Source organism: Trichogramma pretiosum, unplaced genomic scaffold (assembly GCF_000599845.2).
Source record: "Trichogramma pretiosum strain Unisexual culture from Peru unplaced genomic scaffold, Tpre_2.0 scaffold26, whole genome shotgun sequence".
Lineage (NCBI taxonomy): Eukaryota > Metazoa > Arthropoda > Insecta > Hymenoptera > Trichogrammatidae > Trichogramma > Trichogramma pretiosum.
In genome coordinates this window covers 1165807-1189105 of record NW_019641640.1, presented here as the reverse complement: position 1 = coordinate 1189105, position 23299 = coordinate 1165807, and the positions used below count along the sequence as shown (strand labels likewise).

Below are 23299 nucleotides of genomic sequence, written 5' to 3'. Positions count from 1 at the left end.
TATCGATAAATATTTATAAATACAAAAAAATTAAAAAATTATTTCATCAACATTATTGGTAAAGTCATAAGCACTGTTTGCAAGAGCTCGATGGCAGTATTGTGTTATAATTTGCAATTATAAATACGTTAGAAGTTTTGATATAATTCAAAATTTTTCACACGTTTACGATATTCGCATTAATATATTAATGAGAAAAATTAATTCTATCACATTTTAAATTGGGAAAATGAATGAAATGATTTCAAACTACTCTATAGCTGCTTAATGTTGCGGTAGTTCGGAGCGACAACTTTAACACAGATCGATCATCCGTAAGAAAATTACAGAATCATTGAAAAACACACGAGCTGGGGATAAGCATATAAATTACATTCTCCAGCACGGGGCGGTTTTTACTTTTAAACTGCATACCCTACTATATTAAACTCATATTTCAAATACAAACACTTTATATAATTCGCAATAAAGTTTCGTTACCTATGTTAAATTTCCACCCTCAGTCGCGTAATTTTATTACATACATTATATATTTATAAACACTAGATATTCGTTTTTTCACATTATACAATTAACACCAGTCAAATTTTTTTAATATTCGCGACTACTTCATTCAAAACATATGATTAATTCGTCGAAAACTCGTATATATATTGCATCGTTATTAAACGAATCAAGCCCGTAAGCTAAATATCTACAACTTACATAAGTAAAAAAAATCTCGATCGGCTAGGCTAAAATACACAATTACCAATTATTGCAATTGAAAGAAAAGCTAATAATCACATATGGGTTCGCAATGTAATAAAACTGTTCAAAGTTTTTAATCATGAAAGACGTATCAATTAGCACTGCTCCGGTGCTTCTTAGCCTTGACAGACTTATTGGCGCTCGTCGCGTTGCCACCACTAGGTGAAAAAGAGGAAGCGGTAGCGGTATCGGCTACAGGAACCATCAAAGATGTTGTCGCACTTTGGGTGCTGAGATTCAAGGCCTGATCCTCGTCCTCGCTTCGCCGGCGCTTCTCTTTCATCTGTTTCTCCATGGCCAGCATCGTGATCATTTGTTTGTGCGAGTGCCCGACGATCCAACCGTGTTGCTCGGGACATTCGTCCTCGGGGCCAACGTCTGGAGCCGGGACATCCGGAGCGACAGACACTGCGGTTGAAGTTGCCTCGGCTTTTTCATCGTCGCTTGAACTGGTGGTAGACCAGTAATAAAGTTGCCTGGTTGCAACGCGCTTCCGACGACCAATAGCAATGCCAACATCTGCGTCCACGTTGTTCCAAGAGCGTTTAGCTTTGAGCTCATCGTCCTCGTCTTTGAATTCCTTGTCTGACTGGGTTTCTTTAATCGACGAGATCTTAGGCTCTTTTGTTGACTTAGATTTTGATGATTTGTTACTGGCAGCTTTGCGTTTTTTCTGTGTAGAGGATGCCTGTTTGAGGCTATCATCGGTTTCTTCGAGCTTCGGTTTTGGTTGAGGTGTTTTTTTCGCGGGACTAGATTTAGCGGTATCTTTAGCTTGAGCCTGTTCTTTCTTATCCTCCTTGTAATCGTCGGTACCGGAGGCTTCGCTGGCCGCGCTCAACCGTTTTTCCTCCAGCTCGCGCATGATGGATTCTTCAATTGCTTTTTGCTCTTTGGCAAACATTAATTCATGCTTTTTCTCGATCGATCGCTCTTTTCGCTTCTCTCTGCTCTCGCGTAGACGAGCCTTGCCATGGCTACGATGATATTCGCGATCGGACTCGTCGTCGGAACTACTGATTTCCGCGAGTAAGCCTTGCTTACCAACGGCACATTTGCGCTGACGCCTAGCCGGTGGTATTTCGGGTGGCGATTGTTCCTCGTGGGCTTGCTCTTCCTCGGACAAATTTTGCTCTCGTTTTTGGTTTTTTACTTCTTTGCGTTTCTTTGACTCTTGGACTTTGCGATTCAAAAAGACGTGCAAAGGTAAGTTCTCGAGGTCTCCTTTTTCGCTGTTTGATTGTTTTTCCGGTAGTACAGGCGATTTTTTCATTTTCTTTTTATTTTCTTTCGGCGAGCTCCGCTTGTTTTTAGGTTTTTTCGACTCCTCTTGTTGCAGGTCGAGAATTTTCAGCGCATCTTCGACAGAAATGTATTGTTCTGAGTTAGTATTTTTATTTTCTGATATCAATTTATCCGATTTTTCTTCAGTTAAATTTTCATTTTCAGAATCTGGAACTGAACTATCTTCTCGGTACCAATCATCAAGTTCAACTGCTCGTTCTTCAGTTTCAGCATCACTGTTAGTGCGTAGTTCGGTTTCATTTATTTCTCTGTGACTTTCATCAATTACCAAAGGATGATCAGATAGTTCAGATTCAGATTTTTTACACGAATCAAGGTCTAATGCTGAACTGGCTGTTTTATTTACGTCATCTCCATCCTCCCAATTTTTTGCCATTGTTTGGTTTTCTGGGAGAATAGTTTTTTTTGAAGTCTTACTTCGATCTAAAAAAGTAAAAAACGATTTACCAATATTTTTCATAGATCAGGGTTAAATTTATAGTTTTCAACCAATTACCTCTCTTTTTTGTGGTGTTACTAGTTGTTGATTTTTTAGTTTTGATCCTTTGATCGTCCAAATTGTCTTCAAGTTGTTCAGGCTCGCTCTCTGACGAAGTTGATGACATCTCGGCAAATAGATTTTGTTTTCCCTTCGAACAGGTTCTCTGGCTTTTTGAAATCCCCACTCCAATGTCATCAGCCTTGAGTTTCGTTACGTACTCGTCCGAGCTGTCATTTTCGTACCATGCGTTGCGAGATTTTTTTTTGGCACTTTTTCCACTTTTACGCTTGTTGTTGGATTTGTTGGAATTTCGACTCGAAGAATTGGGCTGTTCGCCTGATGGACGTTTCTTCCGTCTCTCTATAAATTCGTCCATCGGTCCTAATAAATATTTAATTTAGGCATGCGTGAATGAATGAATGAACCTAATGATATCATGCATAAAGAAAGTTTTCTTAACATGTTTTTTTATTTTAACATGAGCTGAATGACGAGATCTAATAATCGACTCAATAATAAAATAAAATAAAATAATCGAAATAAATAATAATTTAAAAGCAAAGTGACTTGAAAACATACGTTAACGTTTTCGACGATTGATTTTGTCCATGATATCATTATTATGTAGTTATGATGAATGTATGAATAATTTAATTTTTTGCGTAGGTCAAATATGACTTTTAACGTGAAGATTTTTATTAAATATAGTAGTAAAAACATAGTTTAAATGTTTGTAAAATATTAACTGCATAGCATGTATGTTTGTATTAATGAGTAATTTTGTTATAATTTATTAATTATCAGTAGTGCCCACGTGGTTTTTTTAGATAAGTTGCATTAACTATCATTTATCAAAATTCATTCTTTTCTTTGTAATTTACAATTGAAGACAGATTGAGACAACATTTAATGTGGAAAAAAAATTCCCAGAGCTATTATTGAATTGCAATTTTTCGATAGGTTGATAATTATTTGAAAGGTTTCCTTTTAGATGTTTTTGAGTGAAACTGTTTATAAGTTTTATATTTTTATTTGTTTTTTTGGTATTGTATAAAGAATTGGATAAAAAAAGTAAAAAAAAGTAGTGTTTATTGTGTTTTTTATTGTTTCGTTTGTATTTTTTTACTTTTATTTATTTATATTATTTATAATAACGTTTCATTATTTTATGGTTATAGATTATACGGCAGTAACTATCATAAAATCTATTAAGTAAATTAAATTCAAAAAATTTCTTTTAAGTTTAACTCGATTAACATTGTCATTCAATTTTTTTTCTATGTTACAAAAAGTGTTGTAAATCAAAATGTTTGTGTATTTTTTTAGAAAAAATTTAGTTTGATAAACAATTTGGAATGTTCATTATATAATGTATAAATCGTGATGACTAGAAATGCAGGGTAATGCATATAAAAATTTAATAAATATAAATTATTTTCGACAACTTTGAAGAAATTTACCTATAACTTTTTTGTGATCGATCGCTTCCGATTTGGCCAATTCGTTTCTGACCAGCTCAGCATTTCGGAATTTATCATCTATCAAACTTTGAAGATTATTGCTGTAAGCTTGGACGTTTGAGGCATTGGATAAGGTGTTGTCGATGGTTCTCGAAACCAAATCAGACACGCGAAGGGAAGATGGTTCCGTTCCACTGGCGCTATCTTCGTCAAAGTCATAAACGTCCTTTGTTGATTTGTCATGCTCATTCCATGATTTATTTTTCAAGATGTCTAGTCTTTTCCTACGCTCAGCCATACCTCCTTGGAATTGACTTGAACGAATCAATGGAATATTGCGACCCTTATTTGTTATTTTACCGTCATGTCGTGATTTTTCAATAGCGCCAAAGGACCTAGCTTCACCATCTTGATTATCAGGCTGATGACCCTTGTTGTGCTCGACTGATACATTTGCATTGGAAATTCTTTGATTAGGAGAGTCATTTAGGGGTCGATCAAAGACAGTTGGAGTGTTCGATTCCGATGCTTGAGCACATGCTACTTCAGCAAGAAGACTAATCGAGCAACTGAAAAGAAAATCGAATCATTAAGACTTATTTCTTGAACGACAGGTTTGTAATAAAATTGAAAAAAAAACTTACCTCATTTCTGGTTTGGGTTGGTCGTTGCCTCTATCCGATTGATCACTTTCATATTCTTGTTCGTTGGATTTGAAGCTAGACGACGCTGCCAATAGATTTTGACCATCACCCTCTCGCATGCGCAACTCAATTTCATCACGCAATTTAATATTATATTCAAATGCCACATCAAGACTGTCATCGTTCTCCTTTTGGTAATCGGACCCATGAGCGGAGTTTTCGATCATGTTCAGACTTCGACGTTGATTTTGACGATGTTTGTAGTTGTAAGCTCGGTCGCGTACTTCGTTGTCCGGCTCACCAAGCAGCTGCAACAAATTTTCAATCAGTAAAAATGAATGATTACAAACTAAAAAAATCCAAGTCGCCAAATTACCTTATCGACTGATAACAGAAGATTGGCGAATGGTACAGCCTTTACCTGGTCATTGTGAGTGTTGGAAACATCGGGACGAACAAACATTGTATAACATTCGTAAAGCAGGTCTGCATCATTTTTTGAGACTGTGGACGATGGATTGGGTTGTTGATCGGCTTCGTTAGCGTCCGAGGTATTATCCTCGGCAACGTTTGCTGCGGAACTTGCTTCGTTTTCAAAATTCACATGGCTCGATGTTTTACGATATTTTGGCTTAATTTCAGGCTCCTCCTCGTCGCTCGAAGACGAGCTTTGACCATCGTTGTTGGCGTAGTCAGTGAAAACTCGCCGCCCACTTAAATTCCAAGAGCTATTCGACTTTTTACTAGTATCTGGCGTACTTTCCAACGTACTGGTCTCGTTAATTTTTTCTTTCGATAAAGTTCGCGTCGTCCGCTTTAATTTGCGTTCATCGACAGGCGCTGGAACATCGTCGTCGATAAATGCTTTTGATATTAGTTCTTCGGCGCGAAGTTTGCTCTGGCGACTTCGACTCGTAGTTTCGGATCTCTTTCTTTTGAGAACACGACGTGATCTGTGGGCTACATACGATTCATCTGACTCGCTGTCCGATGAACTGTTGTTCTCTGGTCGCGTTTGCCGGCTGCTGGGAACTTCTTTGACTTTTTCACCCGTTCTGCCGAACACGCTGGCGACGATTTTGTTTTTACTTCGCTCGCGTCTTTCGTTTTTCTCGATCATGGACACGTCTTCGGTATCGCTAACATCGCTAGTGGTGGTCTCGGCTCTGATCTTGGTCTCTTTGCGTTTTTTTCTGTGTGACTTTTTGGATAGGTGTTTCTTTTCATTCGCACCTGTTTCGTCGCTAATAGAGGTATCTTTGGCACTTTCAATTATCTCAGACGTCGAGTCTCTGGGTTTTTCAAAATTCATGACGTCGACGCTGGCGCTTTGAGAACTGATTGCGGCAGGCTCTTTACTACAGGCGATTTCACTTGTCATTTCTGGATCGTCGATGAGCTTTTGAATGTCCATGGACATGTTGGTGTCGAGTGAATTTTCGTCGCTATCGAAATCGGTGAGCATAGAAGGAGCCGCTTGATGCTCATTGCAACTCTCACTGGCCGTTTTCTCATTGACATTTGAAAGATCGATTTTGCTCGGAGTGATGGCCAGTTTCGTGACTATTGGAGGAATGTTTATTTCTTGCTCGGCAAGACTCACAGCAGCTGGAGTTTCGGGTTTTTCATCGGAGCGTTTATGACTGGATTTGACGTGTGGTTTGCGTTTGTTTTGAGATTTTTTTGGCTTGAGCGACGATTGTCGGTTAACTTCAGGCGTAAGATTATCTTCAACAACCGCTGATTTCGCTTCGATGGTATTTTCCTCGCGCGGTACCTCGCTATTTACAGAATTTGAAGCAGGTAGAACAGGGTCCAACTCGCTGGTATCTGGTTTTGATTTTTTAGTCGATTTTTTAGAACTTTGGGGCTTGTCGATCTCGGTAGAGGAAGAAGCAACATCGTTGGCATTTTTCGGCGTCGATTCTTTTTCAGAACTAGTGCTGACTGTTTCAGCAACTTTTACCTTATCTTTGTCGCTTTTCCAGCTTTTCGTGAAGTCATCATCGTCATCATCTTCTTTATAGCTAGGTCTTGTTCGATTGCGCCTTGGTCGACAGTTTTCGGGCTGAGTAACGTTTGAATTTATTCCACTGCGGCATGCTCTTTTGGTTTCAGCAGTCACAGTACTGACTTCTTCGTCGTCTCTACTCCTCTTGGATCTAGTTTTCTTTTTATTTTCTGTATCAGATTCAATCGCTTCGTTAGCGTTGCTCGACTCATCGACCATTGAAGTAGAATCATCGACGCGAGTCTGATTTGACGACGTATCAAGCTCAACCAGCTTTTCGACGTGATGTTTATTCTTCTTATTCTTTTTGCTTTTTTTCTGTGACGTGTTTTTGCTAGTTTCAATTTTTTCTTCCTCTACGGGTAACGAGGCTGCAGGTGTTCCCACCGGACTGACATGGTCTGTCAGAACATATTCTTCGTGGCTCATATTTTCGGTAATTTTACAAATCTCTTCGTCAAGCATTTCGTCTTCCAATTCCTCCTCGGGAGACTTGAGAGGAAGTTTGACCTCGGATAATGGTATCACTGCGTTATCAGTATCGATTTTTACTTTTTCTTCTGTGCAAACTTTTCGTTTGTTTGAGTCTATGCACAGATTGACAGGCTCTGAAAGGTCTATTTTGGTGGCTAAATTAATGGGCTGCTCATCCGCAACGTTTTTAATTAAGCTCACTGGCTCATCTTCGTTTATCTTTTTACTACTTTCCCCGTAATCAGAGTCGTCTGCCGAAGATAATTCTTTTTGTTTATTATTTGTATCGTCAGAATTAATGGTAGTATCAATTTTTGAACTATTATTGGCATTGTTTTGCCTGAGTTTAAGCATATGCGACTGAGTGGTATTATGTTTGTTCAGACTGCTTCTGCGAGTGAAAAGCGTATTGCAAACATCGCATAAATATTTTTGTTCTTCTTTTGTCAATTTGGGTTTTTTCGCATTAACGAGAACTTTGCTAGATTTTGTTCCCAGAGAATAATCATTTGTATCTTTTTTATTCGCGAGTGTTGTGTCTTGAGCGATTGATTTAGCGTTATCAGAATTATCAATCTGCTTTTCAGATGATGCAGATTTATCCAAAACCGTATTTTCCTTTTCTTTATCAGAAATTGTGGTATTTTCATCATTTTTCTTAATTTGAACCAACAATTTATCGACTATAAGATCTTTAGATTTTCCTTGGATGTTATTGTCGTTTTCCTGCGGAAGCTCTTGTGTTTCTAATTTGCGCTCTGTATAAATGGTGTCTTTGGCTGCTTTGTTTGGTTCCCCAGAAGCTTCTTGCTTCAGAGATTTGCTAACACTCTCAGCGACAACACCAACAACTGCCTCGAGTTCAGGCTCCGCGGGCACTCCTCTGGCACTTGGTATTTCAATCTGATCTTCTGTAAGAATTGCACTTTTCTTGCTCTTTTTCTTTAAAATAGGCTTGCTTTCTTTGCTCGTATCGTTTTCACTACTGTCCAATTTATTCAGATTATCACTTGCAGTAGATACTAAATTATCAGAAGTTTTGGAAAACGGTTTGACGGGCTCATCGACCAATGGCGATTTTTTCTTGTCTTTCTTTTTTGAATCGCGCTTTTTATTTTTAGAAGAATCTGATACCTTTTTGGCTACTTCGGCAATTGCTGTTTCTGGTTTCTTAAATTTCTGCTTTTGATCATTAACTTTATCTAAATACTTCACTTGCGGTTCCGGTTTTTTATTATTTTTTATATTATTATCGTTCTTTGGGTCGGGTTTTTTCATAATGTGAGCATTGCCGATAAGTTCAAGAAACTCGTTCAGTGGAACGATTTTTCTCTCTTCTTTAGTTTTATTGTTTCGTTTATGCTCGATGACAGGCTCCTTGACGAGCGATTCACGTGCCGATTCTATATTTAGAGATGCTTTCTGATGTTGAGCTTCTGGTATAGCAGGAATGACATTGTCACTGAGAAGTTCGAGACGTTCATCAGCCAATGATACATTTTTCTTTGATGTTTGTTTAGGAATTGACTTTTTCGCATTATTCTTGTCATTTACAACCGATTTTACTTCTGTAATTTTTTGTGTCTCAGCCTTTGACGTCGAGCTTAAATCATCGGTTGATTTTGTCAAAGATGTTTCAGATTTTTTTGACTTTTTATTCGAAACGCGTTTATTTAGTTTTTCATCAGATTTATTATCACTGATAATTTTAACATTCTTTCGGATGTCCCCTGAATTATCACTTTTAACGTCTTCAAGTACGTTATCATTTAATTTTTCAGTTCCATCCTGAGAGTTAATTGTCTTTGACTTACGACTCGATGAACGTTTCTTTATTATATTCTCTTCGTTTACAGAGCTGTCTGGAATTGTTTCCTTATCACTGGGAATCACAGTATGCTCATCGGCTAATGTCACACTTTTCTTAACTTTTTTAGATAAATTGATTTCATTATCGACATTGATGGAATTTTCTGTGATCATTTCTGAATTCTGAGTTACTTCATCTCTTACAGTTACATCTTCAGCTATTGTGACGTTTTTCTTCGTTCTTTGTGAGCTTCGTGTTTTCTCTTTGATATTTGTAATTTCATTAGAACTGTCTGAGGCATCGACAGTACTTGTGAGTTTAACCTGTTCGTTTTTCTTTCTCAAAGATGTTCTTTTCTCTGGTGCACTTTCTGAAACTGACGTTTTTGAAATTAAAGTAGAATCAGACAAATCATCTGCGTCTGAATTTATTTTTTTGATTTTTTTGTTATTTAATTTTTTATTTTTGATGTTTTCAGTATTTTCAGCAGCAGCGGTCTCGCTTTCAATCAAGTCAACTTTGGCTGCTTCATCGGACGGTAAAATTTCACTAGAACTCTCTATTAATGTAGAAGTTGCTTTTTTACTTTTTTTATTTTCCGCTTGCTTTGGAATTGTATCTTCAAATGTTATGTCGTCAACTGAACTAACGGAAGCATCACGGCTAACGTCAGAACTAACATTACGTCTTGAGCGTCGAGGCGTGGACGTTGTGAGCTCAGATGGTTCAAAATCAGTTTCTTTAATACTTGCGTTCAAAGTTGTCGACTTAGTATTCTGTTTTATTCGCTGACTACATCTCTTAGAGGTCCGTTTCGGTACGATCTCATCCTCTGATTCGGACAATGGGTGATATGTTGAACCGTTGCTAGAAATTGAGATATCAGTTTGGTCGCTTTCGGATATTTCTGATTCTGAATCACTAGGAATGTATAAAGCTTTTTGGCGTTTAGACGAGGCTTTGGGAACTTCGCTTGTTTCGGGAATTTTAAATGATTCTTCTGCAACTTGAGACACGATAGGTGAGCTTTCGAGCATGCTTTTTTCGTTTTTCGAGTTCTTTTTCGCAGATTTTGACAGTTGTGCTTTACTAGATTCGTTCTTTGCAACGATAGGCTGTTCATTCTTTTTAGCTTTCTTCGATTTTCCTTTTTTTGATTTATGGACATTTTTATTTTCTGTTTGATTTTGTACATTTGCTTTTTCAACAATCACTGTTTCACTCGGCTGTGCTGCTGATTCTATCTTTAAGCTTGGTTCAGTGACTGAAGATACAATTTCATCAGGCGACGTCGTTGTAGTTTCTGCTTTGTCTGAATTTTGTTCTGTTATATTAGTATTTGGTCCTAAAGTAATCGCACTTTCTCTGTTGTCGATATCTTTTTCGATTTTATTATCTACACTTAAGTCTATACTCACATTTAGAGATTTTTCTACGCTAACCAAAGAAATATTTTCATTACTCGCATTTTCTGATTGTATGACTTTGTCTGTTTTCTTTTTTCGTGCAGTTGTTTTGCCGTTTGATTTTTTAGTTACTTTAACTGACTTGTTACTTTTTTCTAAAGTAGCTAATATGGAATCCAACGTGGTAGAAATCGCAGAATCTGTCAAAGAATTGTGTATTTTTCTTCTGCCCGATTTTATTTCCTTTGACACTTCATCGAGCTTTTCTGTTGCCTCGCTCGATTTTGTACTGTCAATAATCGGCGTATTTATCTGAGTGATTAACTCTTCTTCTTTTTTCTGTTCAATAACATTAGGTATGTTCAAAATTGTGTCCTTCTGTGGCAAGACATTCTCTAAACTTTGTTCATCTGTTTTCTGTATATCAGCGCTAGTTTCAGATTTTGTATTAATTGTGGTTTCTAATTTTACAGTAGAGACCACAGAATCGATTTTTTCAATTGCACCACATGTTTCTTTTGTATTTCTTAAATTTTCTACAGCTATGCTAGGTTCGATAATATTTACAGACTTATTAATATCCAACTCTTTTTCGAGTTTTTGTGTGTCGACTTTAATAGTATTAGATTTATCAAGCGTTTTTTCGGTAACTTTAGAATATTCATTCTTATTACTACTTGCTTTATTAACTAAACTGTTCTGTTCGCCAATATCTGGCGCAACAGTACTTTCCAAATTATTTACAGATTTGTTTACGATTAAGCTATTATCTAAATTCACAGTTGTGTTTCTGTAGAATGAAATTTCAGTTTTAGCCGTTTCAACAGTTTTTGTACTATTACTTGTTTGCACATTTGTATTATCTGAATTGCGTCGTGAGGTGAGATCGAGACAACTGCCTTCACCATCGAGTAAAACGTCTTTCTGCTTTGCGATTTTGGAAACAATTTTCTCTAAGAAAGATCCCTTCCCCTTGCATTTTCTTCTAGTTAAATCTAAAATTATATCGTTCGCGGGTTGATCAGCAACGATCGGAGACGAGATCTTTTCCAGAACATTTTGAAGCGGTCTACTGGATGTTGGCAGATTGCTCTTATCTTCCACTGCGCTGATTTCAGTGCTTTTTAGCGTCACCGGTGTTTCTTCTACTTTTGTTTCGCTGACCGGTTTTTCGACTTTCGCGCTGTTGGCTTGGACCAGTGCTGGAGGTGCGGGGACATTGGCCTCGGCCGCCTTACTCGTGCTCTCGCCACTGCTACTTTCGACTGTGAGCGTGCCACTGCTTTGACAAGCATTTTCCGTATTATTGGCATCCATACCGATGCTCGTCTGGACCGTGAGTACGTTGATGGTCGTATCAATTTTTTCCATTGGTACGTTCACACCCTCAGTCAAAATGCCGATAACACTGCTCAATGAACGCTTTGTCGCTCCTACAACTTTTCCTCTTGAGCCTTTGATTTTTTTAGGCTTAGCTACCTTCGATTTTAGAATTGCGTCGGTGGAATTCTCTTTGCCGCTATCCATATTCGAATTCGAAGATTCGAGAAGAAGATGTTCTATATTCGAGTTCTGCAAGCTCTTTTCCACTGTAAGAATGGCCTCGTTCACCGATGCCACTGCAATATTAGTTTCTTCCGCAGTAGTGGCATCGATTACTTCAGGCGCTGCAATCTGAGCAATATTCTCAGTGGTGACTGGAGCTTCGATAACGGACTCCGGTGCAGGTCCAAAATCAATCTTAATTTGCGCTGGATGCTTTGGTTGTACCGGACAAGCTTTGAGCGGAGTACCCGAAATCGGTGGCTCGTATTCTGTGCTCTTCGCAGCTTGCTTCTTCTTTTTACTTGGAGCCGATTTAATTGTTTCATCTTCGCTGCTTTTTTTCACATTCTCTGAATTATCAACTGAATCGACTGCGACAGCTTTGGCCTCGCTATCCTTTATTCTCAATGACTTCCTTTTGACAGGAGTTGTTTCGAGCTTCAATTGTAACGCTACTTCGTTTAACGACGCATCAGACTCTATGGTTTCATTAACGGCTTTTTTATTCGAATTTTTCTTTTGAGATCGCTTCGAATCTTTCTTTGCTGTCGAATCATTAGCTGATTTTTTGTCAGTAACGATTTCTTGAACTTCCTTAGCTTTTGTAACCTTAGAAATGCTTCTTCTCCTGCCTAAAGAAATTTCACCCTCATCGGAAGTTATTGGAACGGGCTCCAAAATAATCTTGGCTGTCTTTTTGAGAGCTTCTGCGAGAGACCGTCTAGTCTTTGGTTCAGTTTCTACACCCGAAGTTCTCCTTAATGATCTGACTTTTGCTTCTTCGGGTACAGAGGTATTATCCGAAGCACCAGCTTCGCCCGTTGATTCTCTCTTCGATCTCCTACTTCTACTAACTGGTCTCGATTCCTCATCGGGTTTTTCGTTTTTATTCGCATCCTCTTCGAGGCTACGGCGACTAGTCGAGGTCGTTCTCGCAGACTTCTTGGATCCAAGTTTACTCAAGGCTGCATTTGCGTTTGCAGCACTTAGCCGAGTGGTACGTTGGATCGAAGTGTGTGTTTTCCAGGCGAGTTTTGCAGCAGTTCGCAATTTCGAACGCGTAAGTTGCCGCGCCGGATCATTCGTCGGTCTTCTGGTGTTAATACTTGTCGCATCAGGTTTGGCAAATTTACCATCAACCGTCCGATGCTGCAATTTGGCCTTTAGTGCATTCTGTGACAACTGAGAAAGATCGATGTTATTTAGCTTTCGTTTTTTGTCTGATGTCATCAATTTCATTCGTGTCTTTTCAACAGTCGTATTGCGAAGCCTGCCCGTTGTAACTCGCAATTGTGGCAAAGAAGTATTTTTCGAAGTTGAAGCACGCAATCTAGAGCTTTTGATTTCCGTATTTTCTTCAACTTTTTCTTGCTCTGTGCTGTCTTCGTCTTCTTCCGCTCTGTCTTCTTCATCGCGAGCGAGCTGCTTTTCTTCCCGAAGATTTTTCTTCCGTTGGAAAGATTTGGCGTTCTTCAACAATTTGTTACGCAACGCAGCCTTACTCCTGGATATACGATCCGCAGAGTTATCTGTACCTGACATTGATTGTGTCTGGAAGAGAAAATATTTTATTGATTTTTTAAAAATTTCATTTATAACTGGTACATATTATATTTTTGTATGGAAACGTATAGAAAAAAGTAATTATTATTTCCTAAAAATTATTTTTTAAATTGAAATCAATTCATAAATATTGACGATCGCGAAGTTATTTAAAGTATTTAAAAAAATCAATTCTTGTATAAATTTTATTACTAAAAATAATTTTAACTATTTTTGATTTTATAAATTTATGCAAGATCAAATAGTTTTAGAATTAAAATAGATGTCAAACTATTTAAAGGAAAAACTACCGACTGAATAAATTAAATATTTTATAGTTATTATGAACAATTATTAAATTCATTAATAATGGAAGCTAAGCAGTGTCAGTACTATTATGGTATTGACGCGTACCCGTTAATTTTATCAAGACCATTATCAGCGAAACATTTTGGGGTAAGAACTTGGCAAAAAAAACCGATAATGTCACAAAGATCTTAGAAACAGATTTGACCCCAAGGGCTGTGGGTCAAGCTTAAAATATCTCCCCCGGAGCAACCGTGATGCTAATAAATTTATTAAACATGCGCGACACATACAAGTCATCTGATTACATTATTTAATCTCGTGGACTTGTCATCGGATGAGTCGCTTTGTGCGGGGCACGATCTCTACAACAGTCATACTGTATCGTATAATCATCATTACCATAAATACATAAATATAATTTTTATATACCAATGTGTTGATATTATTATGATTAATTATTCATGGTTCAATAACGACGATTGAATATAATTACGAGAATTGTACAATAAATTTTATCAAAATTGTACCCTACGCGTAACGAGCTTGATTAACGGGTTATGAAAATTAATTTAGATTTTAGCATATTCATTGAAGTATATAATGAACTAACAGTGCTAAAATTAATATGGAGCTACTAAAATAGTTATTGTTTCCGGTAAATTGGGATTCTAATATTTTCTAAAAATGAATAACTTCTATATTCAAAGTCACCGGTAAAACAAGTATATTGCTCTTATTATCCTACTTTCTTATTTTCTTTTTTTCAACATTTTCATTCTTTAATTAATATTTTATTTATAAAACATCTGGAATTTGAACGTGTACTATGTGAAAATTTAATTACAGTCAGCGGCTATATATACTTAATGGTGCAAATACGATCTCATATGTTTAATCAATTGACACTTAATATTTTACAATTTCAAGCGCGAATTATATCACATAAAAATCAACTTATGTTTAATTGCATTATTTCTCTGCGAATATTCAATTTATAATTGAAATTACTTAAAATTTTATAAACGATTATCTGTTAATTTCAAAGTAGAAATTTGATTTTTTTAAATCTCTCGTAATGGATATTGCAATTAAAACTCTAACCCTACTGTTTTAAATTTCTTAAAACAATCGTTGTAATTAAAATATAATATGAAATCAAACATACATTACGTAATCTGCCTTGTGATCGGGCAGAACTGCCTTGAAGGACTGTTCTAGTGATCCTTTTAGCTGGCAAATTGGCCAACATTTTTTGAATGCTTTCACCTGTAAACCAATCGTTTTTGTTCAATTATTAAGAACAACATCAACCGCTTCATGTGTTTTTGAAAGCGAAACCTACGATCACTCGGCCGAACTCGCGGTGCGTTATGGTCCCTGGGACGCTTCATGCGCGGGCTCTTGGGCGCCTGTGAATTTTCGATGTTGCGCTTCATGCCTCTGCGTCGTCGTCGGCTGCCGAACGGACGCCACTTGTTCTTTTTCTTGCTGTTGCCGAAGAGACCGCTGAGCCAGACTTGGTCGCCGCCGCACTCGAGCATATGTCGATGCAGCTCCGCCAAGATCGCGTACTGCTTGTGGCACTTGGTGCAGACTTTTTCGCTCAGCGTGCTCTGCTGTCGCGTACGAATCTGCGAGGTGTTCAGCGGATTGTTCACGCTAGGCTGCGGCAGGAAGACCAAGTGCTTGTACAACTCGCGCTGATCCCCGGAGAATTCGTAATGCGAGCACCAGACGTTCGGGTGGGCCATTTGTTTGTGCTCTTCGAGCTCTTTCAAAGTCACCTGTGAACGAATTACGATATAGTTGTAAATATCGTAGATTTTTACAAATTATAGAGATAAAAGATTTTAATGACTACTACTCTGAAACTTAATTTGTTATCATCGAACTACTTTCGTTGTCATTTTAATGATCGAAATTAGATAATAATGACTCTTAGTTGTCGTTACATAACTTGATAAGGAAATTCTTCAATGAATTGACAAAAAATATATGCATAAATAAAAACAAAACAGCGAACAAACTGCATATTGTTGCATACAATATAATTCTACAATATAATTTCAAATTTTTTGAATGTTTGCGTCTAGTATCTCACCCTACAAAAGATGTTATAATAATTATGTTATAATGTAGTTATAAAAATCAAAAATTAACAGTAGATGTAAAAGTTGTATTTGAAATTGCTATATGACATAGATTTGAAGTGTTTTTTTATGACGAAAAGATAAGGCACAAGAAAGAAATGGTTCAAAATCAAGAATGATAACAAAGCGCATAAGTTTATCAAAAGAATCACATAGTAAATATTTAGATCGCATATAAACTAAGAAATGTAACGATTGTAAACAGAGGAAATGATTTCTCAGCTTGTAATCAAATTTTTCACGGGTTATTAAAGACTATAACGATTGAACGATAAAAGCGTAAGAGTACGTAATAATATTTTTAGAAAATAGTATATTCTTGGCACCTAAGGTGTGAAAAACTGGAAAATCTTAGAGAATGTGTAATTCATCAGCCGAGGCGATGCCGAGTACTATTTACTACTGTGAGTAAAACGATTACTATTACTACTATTTATTTTCCGCATATTCATTTGACATTAAAAAATGGTGGGTTATCATTTTTTTATCTAAAAATAAATTTGTATTATAACTATGCAGTGAAAAATTTGCACATAAGTAAAACATCGAGCAAAACTCACGTATTTATCAGCACAGGCCTCGCATATGTAAATCCTGGGCCTCGACCATTCACCCGAGAGTTCAGCGTGAATCGGTTTATCTTCCTCGATGTTCTTTTTTACATTACTTCCGGGAGGCCCACTATGCACTTTCATGAAACTTTGAAACTCACTACTAAACACAGTCGGCGGCTCGATCGACACATTCACTGCAGAATCGCACTGAACTTGAACTGACTCCACTACACGATCCGAATTTTCCGTTGATGAGGAGGAAAAATCCCTTCCACTTGTTTTCGACTCGCGATCTGTTGTGTCTGTAGAGTTCAATTTGATTTTTGTCTCACTAACGTCTGAAGTAGTCCACTGGAAGTCTCCTCCGCTGAATTTTGACTCGTTACCACCGATTACGACCGATCGGCCGAACCAGTGCGTGTGAAATTGTTCCATCGCAGCCGAGGCATCGTCCTTAGAGTCGTCGGAGTCAGTTGAAATTCCAGCCAGCTTCTGTCGCCTACGCAACTTCAACTGCGTCGCCAAATCGAACCTGTCGAGGTCCTCGTTTGGACTGGTCGATTGACCTTTCCCGTCGTATTTGCGCGGGAAGTTGAACTTCTCGAAAGAGAGGCGTCTGCGATGCAGTTGCTTGGCAGTATTACTGACTCCGGGCTTATCGGCGTTCTCGCTCGAGTTTTCGTCAGCGTCGATGGGCCGATAATCGCGCTCATAAACCGGCGCCGCGGCCGTCAAGCTAATGTCGATGGGCAGTTGATCGTACCTCGGCGAGCCACCGCCACTGCTCTCATTGGCCGTTCGCAGAGGACGTTCGTCCGCTGCGCTCGTAGTTGTTGTCGTCGCTGTCGTCGTCGTCGCCGACTGACGCTGTTGGTTCGAGTCTTTGGTCTGCAGCCTGCCGTCGATAAAGTGCGAGAGATTTTCTTGTATATTTCCCACGATCCTGCGATAAAAGGCCTTGTCGAACTGGTTGCTCGAGGCCTCCTCCTCTTGCTGCTGTTTTGCGTGGCTCTCGCTCACGTGTCTGGTGAGCGCGTCGCGGCTCGCGTACCTCGTGCTGCACACGAGACAGCCGTGGTACTTGTCGCTGTGGCTGCCGACCATGTGCTTGAACAATCCCTCGAGATTGCTCGACTTCTGCTCGGAGCAGTGCAGGCAAGTCTGACGCTGCTGGGCTTTGTTGCTGGCCGCGCGAGAGCCAACGGAGCTGCCGTGACTGTGGCGCGACGTCCTCTCGGAGCGTCGGCCGGTGGTCGAGCTGGCGCACCGGTGCATTCGCTCGGTGTGGCGCTGACGCACCGAGATCGTGGCGAAATTCCGATCGCAGTAGAGGCAGAGGATCTTCTGGACGGCGGCCGGGCTCAATCTCGACAAGGCGACTGGCCTCCTCACCGCCTTTTGCGCGTTCATGAGTTGCTTACTGAACGACGATGCTTCCACCTTCGTTAATGGTATGCTGCAATGTAGACTAGCACGTAGTGCAGTGGCCGTGATTTTTTTCGGATCTGCCACTGTCACCCCAGTCTTTGCCACCGTACACGGCGACGTCGTCGTCGTCGTCGTCGATTTGGGTGAAACAGGGCCGTTACTTGCCACCGGCACTGTCTTCTTTTCTTCTTTGGACTCGGCTTCTGGAGAACTTTTGAACGAATGCGGCATGACCTTCGTGTCCGATTCTTCAACAAGACGATCTAGTATGTCCCTGACTACTGACTTACAGACCTCGTTTATCTCCTCCTCTGGCTGAGCTTCGCTGCTTTCTTGTGGTGTCGTCTCCTGCTGAAGCTCCGTACCTTTGACCTCTGCGCTCTGATCGGGCTGCATCGTTGCGACCACTGCGTCCGGCTTGTTCGAGCCCGACTCGTCCTTGGTCGACGACGGAGCTGCTGCCGCCACGTCGAGCTTCGAGGACTCCTTGTGCTGATCCGTGACGGGCACGGGCTCGGGACCGTTCAACACCGTCATCGTCGTGCAAATGTCATCAACCGAGGCGATTTGAGACTTTTTCGCTTCCTGCGGCTGTTGCTGCTGCTGCGGCGGCGCCGTCGATGGCACTTTCTTGCGCAAATTGGCTATCACGTTGCTGAGACGGCTGCGCTTGTCCTCGGCGGTCTTGCAGCTACTCGTGCCGTGCGTCTGACCACTGCCGCTGTGCTGATAGGGCTGATGATTCTGATGTCGATGATGATTCTGATGCGGATGGTGGTGAGCTTGCTGCTGCTGACTCGGGCTCGCGGGCTGCTGACTTACTCGGCTCAAGTCATCGAGACTGTGAGTGGAGGCGACCATCTTCGAGACGCTGAGAGCAGCTGCGGACACCTCGGTCGCTTTGCGCACAGCTACGTCGGCTTCTGCAAAATAACCAAGAAATAACAACTTTATTAGACACGTTCTTCATAATAAGGGATTTAAAAAATCAATTTGAAAAATTTATGAAAACTGTAATGCCTAAAAATTACATAATAAATGTAATACCATAATGGTACATCATTAGTTGCTATTATTTTGGGGACTGATCTGTTATAATTATGTTATGAATATAAAATTTTTAAAAAAAGCAATAATATTACTTGAAGCCTTCACAACTAGATGGCGAGTACCTTCAGATATAAATCTGCAAGTGGCTTACTCGTGGCAATATATATAATGATCGCCAATAAATCCACTTTCAAATTTAAATGATATTACTTTTTTTTGAGAAACACTTGAACATACAAAGTCTTTCCTTGTTGATTATTCAGTGCATATAATTTCAACTAAAGCTTGTAAATTTTGAAAAAGCTGCGCTGAGATTGTTGCTCGGTGTGTAATTTCAGCCTAGCCCAAAAAGCGCGCGCGCGAGAAACATTAGGCTTCGTATCCGAAACGGTGTACACAGTACACACGCACACACACACACACTAGCAGCTGCGATAGTCGAGCATCATCGATTTTCTTCGACTGTGTTTTACGGGCAAAATCTCCGTTCGCGTCCATCCGCCGGAAGCTTTACTGCAATACATTGGAGAATAGCGATGTATGGCAAGGCTTATGGGTGTATGTATAACGTACGTACTGCAGCGCACACACATACACGGTTATACTGCCAGAGCAAAGCTTTCTCTCTTGTTAAAGCCCAACTACCGTAGATACACATGCACGGGGATGTGTGTATCGACAAAATCGGATATACCCAATTCAAGAAATCAGAGCGCACTTTGATGTATCTTTCGCTGCGGAAGACGAAGCCATTGCGAATTTTCGAAATAACAATTGGGTCAGAATTCAGAAGTTGCTATTTTGCAAAAATATAGGACTTTAAAGAATGAATTTTGTAGTGGAAGAAGTGAAATGGAAAAGCGGAAATTTATGTTTTTGAAAAGCTTTTGATCTCCTTAATGTGTCAAAAAAACCATTCAATTATTTAAAAATCACGAAATCATTTCGAACTTGTACTGTATACGAATAGGCGAAATTTTGCAGTTTTAGTTTAATTACATTCGACTGCACGCATAAAAAGCTGCTTTTGGTAAATATACTGTTTTGCGCGCTCTCTACTGAAAAGTTGCAGAGCTTGTCGCGCATGAGAAAAAAAATACACTGCAAGTAACTCCGAGAGCAAAGTAGAGGAGTAATTGTGATTTAGTTTTAAACATAGAAATACTACCATGAACTTCAACAAACAAAATTCGCGAAAAAAAATACCACTGCAGTTTTTACGAGACGAAGTGAAAAAAAAAAATAAAAAACTTTGAGCAACAACGGAAGAGAACTAGAGAGAGAGAGAGAAAGAGAGGGTAAAAGTTTATACATTCTGCCTGTGCTGCAGGTATTCATGTGAATATACATTACATAAGAGACAATGCAGCGCTCGCTATATCGACCCGTGTGCTCGGGCGTAAAAGCTCGAGCCAGACGAGTCATGTATATGGAGAGATAGAGCGAGAGAGAGAGAGAGAAAGAGAGAGAGAGAGGATGAGGACGGGAAGAGTACACCTCACATATATAACCAAAGGTCCATATATCAATTAATGCGCCAGACCAATTTCCCGCAGTTGTGTTGATTCAGATTTTCGTGTGCATATAATGCCACGCAGCAGCAGCAGCAGCAGCAGCAGCCATTCGTGGCTCTCTTTCGGGCGTAGCTCTCTGGCCTTATATATATAGCGTAAGCTAGGCCACACATCATATATATATAATACAACACACATACGTGCAGCAGCGTCGAAATAGCTCGACGCGGCTGTCGATGACCAAATAGCTTTTCTTTGAAGTTTGCTGTACTGCACGTAAGGATCGCACACGTTGTGTTATCCTTTTGAATTGAGAGCCCTGCTGGCTGTATTAGTTGGCATTGATCGGGGAATAATGTTATTCAAATGGAATCACCAATCTCGTGGCGTAATTCAAAACCGTATATACATGTAAGAGCTCTATATCGGCGGGATGAAGCATTTTCATATTCGTTATGTACCATAATAACTTTTTTATGAGCACTTTTAATTTTATACTTCGAAAAAGCTTGGGCGCTTGACTTTTTTTTCCTTTTTAACAATTTTTCGTTTAATATCTTCATCGTATGCATTGAAGTTAAATTAAATGCGAAAAATACATTTATATACGGGATGAAATTTGTAGATTTTTTGCCGAGAGTAAAATGAATAATGCGAAATTATTGCGCGTAATGGAAAAATGCGTCGCTGACGATTTCGAGTTTACATATTCATCACGAAAAATGTTTTAATAATTTAGATACTTTTTTTATTTATCTCGCATACGAATTATTATTACTCAGGACCCGCCCGTCGAGAATAACTCTGCTCCGCGCGCAAATCGTCATAATAATGCTTGAAAAGTTGCAATAAGTATCCAAAGGACGAAACAAAGAATCTCTCTCTCTCTCTCTCCTCCTTTACTTATTTCTCATGATATAAAGGAGTGAAGAGATTCCGGCGAGAGTAAGAGCGAGGGAGCAGAGCTCCACCCTGGCTTGTGCTGCGGTGGCGGTGGCGACGGCTAAAGTCTAACATGGCCCGAGGTATGTCTACATGTATACTTATACGTACACGACTCTTGCGCTCTTACAAATGCAGAGAGCCGAGGAGCAAGAAGGAAGAGAGAGAGAGAGAGAGAGAGAGAGAGAGAGAGAAGAAAAAAACAGCAGCGGGAAGAGATGAGCACGCATGTGTGCGCGCAGCAGAGGCAAACAAAGAATTCCGAAAAATCGAGCGTATGCGCGGCGTGGGTTGGGGACTTAGCATTGAAAGAGAAAGCGAAAGAGAAAGAGAGAGAGAGAAAGAAGGAAAAAGAGTAGAAAAAATCATGGTTCCTACTTATATTTATTGCAAAATAAAAATATGAATGTTGAGGAGACCAGAGGGTCGCAGTAAAAATTATTTAAATTTTCATGCTCGTTTTCTGAAATTTCTACTGAATATTTTTTTATCAAAGAGTATTTTTAAAAAAATTTAAAGGTACCGCTGCCATTTAAAGAAATTTCAGATAACGGGCTTGGAAAATTCTCATTTTTCGAGCTTCCTATCAAGATGCGGTTGGAGCTCTGATCAAGTGTTTTTAAAAATTGAAAAAGTTCAAACGCTAAGACTAATTTTCTTACTTTTCATTCGTGTTTTTCTTGTCTTCGCCTCAACTACAAGTGTCGGCTCTTCTAAGTTACAAGCGTGCGGCTAATAATGTCTTGATTAAAAAATGCGCAGAAACGGAGGTACGGCGCGCGAATATAAATTGATTCACCGATACACGTGTGCCACGACGCGCTGCACGTAAATTGCAATCGCTCGGCATCTCTCTCTGCCTCGGTCTATCTAAGCACGATCGTAAACAGACTCATTCCACAGAGCAGCCAGAAACGTTATGAGCTCGAGACGCACACCGCTCGCTGCGGTATATATACAAGTCGGCGTGCTACTCGGCTGAGGAGATCCCACTCCGATGTATATTATACATTTGAGCGCGCGCGCGCTTGAGATATACGTAAATTTATGTATGTACAGAAGTAACGGTACGAAGTCGACTCGCTGGCTCGCGAGCAGCGCCACGATGCGCTCGAGCTTATCCAGTAACCTGGTTATATGCCGCGCGTATTTACGCGTGTATGTGCAATGTTCATCCATCGCTTTCTTTTTTAGTTTTTTCCGCTCGCGCGTCTCTAGTCCATTGCCAACGGAGATGCGCACTTACGTGCGGATGCTCATTTTTCTGCACTTGCGGGAAAGCACGTTAGCTACTTAATTTTTTCTGTGTTATGTCATTTTATTGAATTGAATATATTTATCCCCACGAATCGAACTTGTTTTGTGAATTCTCATAACTTGTTTATTTTTCAGTCTTTTTGTAAAAAAAAAATGAAGTCTCGGGCGAAATATTTTCATTTTTAAGTAACAATGTACGCGCAGCTGAGCTGAAAAGGACCCCCTCGTGGATGATCACTTAAATGGCGGGAGCGCCATACCGGCGTCCGTCTCGGTGTCATAATGTACTTGTTTATATAAACGTACACTGCATAGTGTGCATACACAACACTCGAGCAGTAAAGAGAAAGACAGAGCAGCGCGAGAGAGAGACAGGGCAGAAAAAGTACAAATTTTTAACGAGACACCAAAGTTACGAGAAGATTAATTGCTGGACATTATGTGCCCGTGAGCAATCATTATATGCGCGAGGGCAAAAAGTCGTCAACGACCTCGGGGACTTTTAATCGTTTCGCATTTTCGAGGTGCTGTAAACAGGAGTCTTGCTCACGCGCGCGAACGCTATGCGACGAAGCGACATCTCGCCCCGAAGCCAGCTGTTGCGTGCTTCGTCGCACCAGGCAAAGAGAGACAGAGACAGCAATGAAAAAAAAAACAGAAGACGAAT

General features: G+C 39.6%; 1 protein-coding gene across 4 annotated transcripts in view; it reads right to left on the bottom strand.

Annotated features, from left to right (window-relative positions):
- The window catches only part of LOC106652567, a 78661-nt gene continuing 55362 nt past the window's right edge, over window positions 1–23299 (bottom strand). For 2 of the 4 annotated variants that reach the window (XM_014371579.2, XM_023459620.1), the window contains 8 exons: window positions 16448–18792; window positions 15080–15521; window positions 14903–15003; window positions 5017–13437; window positions 4641–4948; window positions 3997–4565; window positions 2552–2917; window positions 1–2478 (listed from right to left, as the gene is read on the bottom strand). In XM_014371579.2, the coding sequence (XP_014227065.1) occupies window positions 842–2478; window positions 2552–2917; window positions 3997–4565; window positions 4641–4948; window positions 5017–13437; window positions 14903–15003; window positions 15080–15521; window positions 16448–18792 (14189 nt within the window). In that variant the 3' untranslated portion in view covers window positions 1–841. The remainder of the gene's footprint in view (window positions 2479–2551; window positions 2918–3996; window positions 4566–4640; window positions 4949–5016; window positions 13438–14902; window positions 15004–15079; window positions 15522–16447; window positions 18793–23299) is intronic. The other 2 variants (XM_014371580.2, XM_014371581.2) reach the window with 2 other exon arrangements.